Source organism: Paralichthys olivaceus, chromosome 20 (genome assembly GCF_024713975.1).
Source record: "Paralichthys olivaceus isolate ysfri-2021 chromosome 20, ASM2471397v2, whole genome shotgun sequence".
NCBI lineage: Eukaryota > Metazoa > Chordata > Actinopteri > Pleuronectiformes > Paralichthyidae > Paralichthys > Paralichthys olivaceus.
This window is the reverse complement of record NC_091112.1, coordinates 2,526,501-2,532,500: the sequence shown is the minus strand read 5'-3', so window position 1 is coordinate 2,532,500 and position 6,000 is coordinate 2,526,501. Positions and strand designations below refer to the sequence as shown.

General features: G+C 45.4%; 1 protein-coding gene across 32 annotated transcripts in view; it reads left to right on the top strand.

The window, feature by feature from the left end:
• The window catches only part of macf1a (microtubule actin crosslinking factor 1a), a 165,944-nt gene that overhangs the window by 87,263 nt on the left and 72,681 nt on the right, over positions 1-6,000 (top strand). For all 32 annotated transcript variants that reach the window (XM_069516046.1, XM_069516048.1, XM_069516049.1 and 29 more), the window contains 8 exons: positions 483-608; positions 1,961-2,113; positions 4,177-4,331; positions 4,701-4,827; positions 4,916-5,099; positions 5,248-5,414; positions 5,505-5,683; positions 5,782-5,920. In XM_069516046.1, coding sequence (XP_069372147.1) covers positions 483-608; positions 1,961-2,113; positions 4,177-4,331; positions 4,701-4,827; positions 4,916-5,099; positions 5,248-5,414; positions 5,505-5,683; positions 5,782-5,920 — 1,230 coding nt within the window. The remainder of the gene's footprint in view (positions 1-482; positions 609-1,960; positions 2,114-4,176; positions 4,332-4,700; positions 4,828-4,915; positions 5,100-5,247; positions 5,415-5,504; positions 5,684-5,781; positions 5,921-6,000) is intronic.

The window sequence follows — 6,000 nt, the reverse complement described above, 5'->3', positions numbered from 1 at the left end:
ACGGAACGTTTTATTTGTGATTTAGCAATGTACATAATATGTGAATTAAAAAAAAATCATTTAGAGGACGAGTTCCCAACTTTTTTTCAACCCCTGACCCCATAAAATAACAGAACCAGAGACTCTGGACCTCCATTAACTCCAACTGTTTTGATTTGAGCCAAATAGCCAAAATAAATCACCTACAACGTAAAACGTCCTGCTGCAGCTGAAGCAGCAGCTAATCTGTCGTAATCCCCTCCGGGTTCACGTGGGGACAAAGCAAATCTTAAATCCGACATGACATATTTTATTATTTGCCTGGTTTTATTTGAAATTCTGCTTCTTCTTTAATCCATTGAAACAATTTTGACTAAATTATTCTGTTGTTGTTGTTGTATTTGTATTTTTAACTTTATACTCCCAGGCCTCCGACTATTATATATTCACAGTCTTTACACATTCATATTAAAGTATTTTAACTTTGTGTTTTATAACTTTAGTTCATGAGCGATGCTCGGGACTGTGAGTCGTACCTGCGTCAGCTCCAGGAAACCATCAAGAGACAGTACACCTGTGACAAGAACAGCAGACTGACCAAACTGGAAGATCTGCTGCAGGACTCTATGGTATCTACTTACCCTTCGATTTTCTTATTGTCTGTCCTCAAACAGGACAAATCTCTCTGACAGATTTTCCTCTTCAGACCTGGAAATCCATTTTAATTACTCATTTATTTTTCTCCTGTGATTTTATGATGGAATTATAATGTTTGTCTGTAACGAGTGTTAATATCTTTCTAAAGTGGAACTGCACAGTTTGATTGTTCAGTTTACTGGGAGCCCCCTCAGGTTTAGAAGTCATGCTGCCCCCTTGTGTGCACAGTGCGAAACCTCCCGCTCTGCGGCTCAGACAGAGAATCTGTAGAATGTCCGGCACAGGAGCAGCAGAGGTCGACAGTGTGTGAGGTGTTAACTCTCCTGATTGTGGAGCTCAGCCTCAGGCAGCTGCAGACACACGACACAGTGAAGTCATCTGTTGGAGAGAACCCTCGCTGAATCAGCCCCCTGTGGCTGGAGAGGAGATTCACACCTACACACACTCACAGACACACACACACACACACACACACACACACACACACACACACACACACACACACTCTGTCACTAACAGCTGGTCTCTTCACAGTTCTAAGTGCCGTCAGATTTGTTGGCACTGTCCAGAGAAAACAGATCAAGACAGATTCACCTTTTGACTCTGGTGTTGAAAGATAAAATGATTAATGAACTAATTGATATAATTAATTTACGATTGTTATTTTGTTATATGTTGGTTTCGTTGATTCACTCTCTCTCTTCTTATCTTCACATCATGATTCATAACTGTTTATAACTATATTTGTAGCTGAGCTGTTGATGGTGCAGCAGAGTTGCTGACTGCAGTCACTGTCCTCTCAGTGTGAAATTCATATCTGGGGTGTAACGTCGCTTAGCTTCTCTCCCTCTCTCCCTTTCTCTTCCCTGTTCCTCTCGCTCTATAATAAATCTTTAATCACTCTCTCTGATGGGGGCAACACAGATCAGAAATGTCTTTCTAACGGTCAGAGTGAAGAGCGCCGCACAGCCCTCTCATCTCATCTCTCTTTACTCGTACTAAAATCTGATCGGACCGTGGACTCTTTATAAAGACTGGAGGACTATAGCAGAAGATAAATTGGATCATGACTCTTGAGATCCCTCCACTTTTCTCCTAATGCCAACATCAGATTTTAGGTGAAAGGTGTCAACAGCTTTTGGATGGATGGCCGTGAAATTAAAACGCTTTAATGCTTCCGCTCACACAGGACCAGTATTTCAATTTGTCTTTATTAAGTCAGCAGTACAGGAGAAAAATCTTTTTATTTAGTTTGATTAATTAAAATGTCAAAACATTCAAAGAATAACAGTTTAAATATCGTATGATTTCCTCCTCCCTGCAGGAGGAGAAGGAGCAGCTGATCGAGTACCGGAGCACAGTGGCGAGTCTGGTGGGCCGGGCCAAGACGTTGGTGCAGCTCCGCCCCCGCAGCGCAGAGAGCAACCTGGCCGCCACCACGCCCATCAGAGCCATCTGCGACTACAGACAAATAGAGGTACGAGAAGTTGTGTGCTGCGTGAGGACGTGCGTGTCGTCCTTCACCTCTCGTGACTTTACATCTCTGATACTGAACTCTTGTGAATCTGTTTGAGCCAAAATGAGCTCAGTGTTGATGAGGAACCTCTGAGACGACCAGGACAAAGCATGTGGACGTATATATTCAGCTCCCGCCCACCACTGACCTCACCACTCTAGTTTTTAACCCCTCACCACCAACAGCCTCCTCTCTGCCCTGCACCTCCTGTCCAAGTCCCTCCCACAACCACTGAGTGGCTCCTCTATTTTAAATGTTCTGTCTCAGACTGAAGAAAACGTGGACACGACGTCCTCTCTCAGTCTGAATGGTCCTTATTGATGTTTAGACAACAGAGGAGGAATTAACGTCTCCAAGGGTTTTGACTTTATTCTAATGAAAAGACGACACACAAACAGGTGAAGTCTCTGTCTGTCTCTCACTCAGCTGTGATGTCCTCAGGGAATCTAAAAGCTGATCAATTAAACATCTGTCCCTTCCCCTCTGCGGGCTGAAGCTCGGCACGGACTCGCAGCTGCTGCTATTTTTAGTCCGCCGTGTCTCCGCAGGGTCAATTTGCTCATCGAAGCGTGGCCAGTATGTGAGGTGTCCAGGTGAAGGAGGACGGTGGTTTGTTTCTCTGCTGCATCACTGATCTGACAGAAAGAAGAGCTGCACATGACCGAAAAAAATAATCTTTCTCTCCTTCACTTTCCTGTGTGTTCTCCTTTCTCTCCATACCCTCGTGAACCTCTCACTCCGTCCTCTTCCTCATCCTCTTCCCTTCCTCTCGTCTGTCGGCTGGGCTGGCAAGACTAACGTTCAGGTATAGCTGCCTATACTCTCCCTCTCTCACCTCAGACTCTTACACTGCACACACTACGCTGTGGTTGCTCCTCTCTTATCGGCTGGTGTTAGGTCTCAATCTCTGCTCGCTGTCAGTCTGACACCTGCCTCTGCCGAGCGTCTCAGAATAAATCTGACAGGACAGTGGGTGGGAATCATTTAAGGGAAGTGAAAAAAAAAGTTAGGAGGAAATTGTGTGTCAGAAAAACTGGACGATGACGTCACTCACTCACTCACACACTTTAAAACACTAACACACACTCTTGGCCTGAGAAATTGAATATGAATAACACTGTGAAAACTAAATCTTAAGTATTTGATTATTGTCATTCCTGGTTTTCACCTCTCACTTCTCCGTCTGTAAAGTTTTATTGAGTCGCCCAGAGAACGATACGAACTTCTCATGGCGTCGTGGACTGAGATCGGTCGATAAGAGCGGGTAGCAACCACCGAGCTGAACTGAATATAACACAGCTCAGGTCCCTGAGGCTCATTCAGTCAGCAAGACAATAATAAGCTTTAATTAACATTTCATGGACTTACTGTGTACGTGCACAGCTTTGCATTACTGATGTACTTGATATGTGTGTGTGTGTGCAGGGAAGGGGTGAGAGAGGGTGGTGGGTGGATGGGTGAGTGGGGGGGGGGAGACAGTGCAGCTTTTAATGTCCTGAAACTCTTTCTCACAGTCACAGCTTTGCCTTTTTATTTATTTTGAGAACTGACAGATTTTAATCCCAAACTCTGTGTTTGTGTCGCGCGCCGGGTTTCTTAAAATCACCTCGAGAAATCCAGGCTTCACTCGACCTCGGCTCCGAGAACGAGTTTATAGCAGCTTCTTAAAGTCCACACTTTGCTCTCGGCAGCTTCTCTAACGTCATATCATTTTAGGGCTTCTGCTAACGTCATGAAATCATGAATGTTTGCATTTTTGTGTTGCATTATGAGTTTGTTTGCGATCAGCTTTTGGTTTACATGTTTTCCCTTCTCTCCTTCCTGGTTTCACCTCCCTCGCTTTCTTCCTCCTCCTCCATCTGACCTCGTCATCATCATATTCATGTTCCTTCTCCTGATTTTACTTCATCCTCCTCTTCGCTCACTCCCCACATCTGTCTTTTCATAACCTCCATTCCCTGTTTTTTTCTTTTTCCGTTTTCCTCCCGTCTTTGCCTCCGTGCTGCTCGTCCACCTCCTCTCAGATCACAATAAGTCGAGGAGAGGAGTGCGTGCTGGAGGACAACTCTCAGAGGACCAAGTGGAAGGTGATCAGTCCCACAGGGAACGAGGCCATGGTCCCTTCAGTGTGTTTCACCGTCCCGCCTCCGAACCAGGAGGCCATGGACACCGCCAGCAGGTCAGACTGAAAAAAAACTCCAGATTAATGTTGTGAAGCAAAGATGGTAAAAGTAATGATTTTATAAATATCAATAATAATAATAATCACAGTAATAATTCATTTTATATATAAAACCGCTTTTAACAATTACAACAAGACGGAAACAAAAAGTTATTATATTTAAAAAGTGACCGTGAGTTTATCATGAACTTTAGAGGATCTCAAATAAGAGTCAACACATTTTCAGAACAGTTGGTTGCAGATATGAGAAATGATTTTAAAGTAGCATCTGTATAAGTTTTAAAGAATCTAATATTTTCAGGATTGTCTTCTAATAATCTGGTGGATTTGATTTTAATCACACTCGTGTTCTTTACGTGTGTTCAGGACGGAGCAGCTGTATCAGAAGGTCATGTCTCTGTGGCATCAGCTCCACGTGAACATGAAGAGTGTGGTGTCCTGGCACTACCTTCTCAAAGACATCCGGACCGTCTCCACATGGAACCTGGACACGGTGAGAAGAGTGCGATTGTGTTCATGTGTCTCTGAGTTCTTTGCCGCTCTGTCGTACTCATCTTCTCCTCCCCTGTCTCACCCCTCAGGTTCGATGTCAGTCTCCGTCAGAGCGGCAGCAGGTCCTCGACCACCTGGAGTCCCAGTTGACCGACTTCCTGTCCGACAGCAAAGAGAGCTCTCTGTTCACGCCGGCCGAACGACGAGAGCTGGAGAAGGATGTTCAGCAGGCCCAGCAGCACTGTCAGGACCTGCTGCACAACATGGAGACGGGTGAGACATTGATTTTCACCCCCAAACTTTTTGAGATCATCGTGAATTATCTCTTCTTCTGTTACAAGTAGTTGTGATCACACTTAATTAAATATATAGAACCAGTAAATGCTTAGATAACACTTTCTTCTCCCGTGTCTCCCTCCAGTTGAGAAGGACGAGACTGTCTCTCGGTCGTATCTGTCCGAGCTGCAGAACATCACCCTGCGTCTAAATGAGGCCGAGCAGAGGCTGATGAGGGGAATTCAGACTCCGCCCCCCAGCAGGCGGTCTGGAGACACTGCCGACAACACTGTGCAGATCGCAGAGCAAGAGGTCAGTTTGAGACCCGTCGGGCATCAACCCCCTTTATAAGCAACGCAAGTGTTGATCACAAATGTCTTTCATTTCTTAAATTGTCTCCAGAAGCTGCAGTCGGAGCTCGACACCCTGCGCTCCGGTTTGGGTGACGTGTCCCGTCGCTGTGTCCGATTCTTTGAGGAGAAGCCGACGTCCTCCAGCGTTCCTGTCCTTCGGTCTGAACTCAACCAGGCTGTGGAAAAGACAGACAAACTGCACAACCTCTCGTGTGTCTACCTGGAAAAGTAAGAGGACGCTTCTGTTTCATCGCTCAACTCAGGAGATATGAATAAAGAGTGTGTTGATATCTCATTTGGTTTGTTTGTTTGTTTTACCTGCGCAGGCTAAAGACCGTGGACATCCTGATTCGCAGCCTGGACGAAGCGGAGAGCCAAGTCAGGAAGTACGAGAGTCGACTAAGTGAAGAAGACATAGTTCCTGCGGACACCATGGCCATTCAAAACCTCAGAGATCAGCTGGAGGTAGAGGACTGAAAATCTTTCTATGACCGTCCGAAGAACAGGCGTTGTGTCGTGAAACGTTTGGACTTTGATCTTCATTC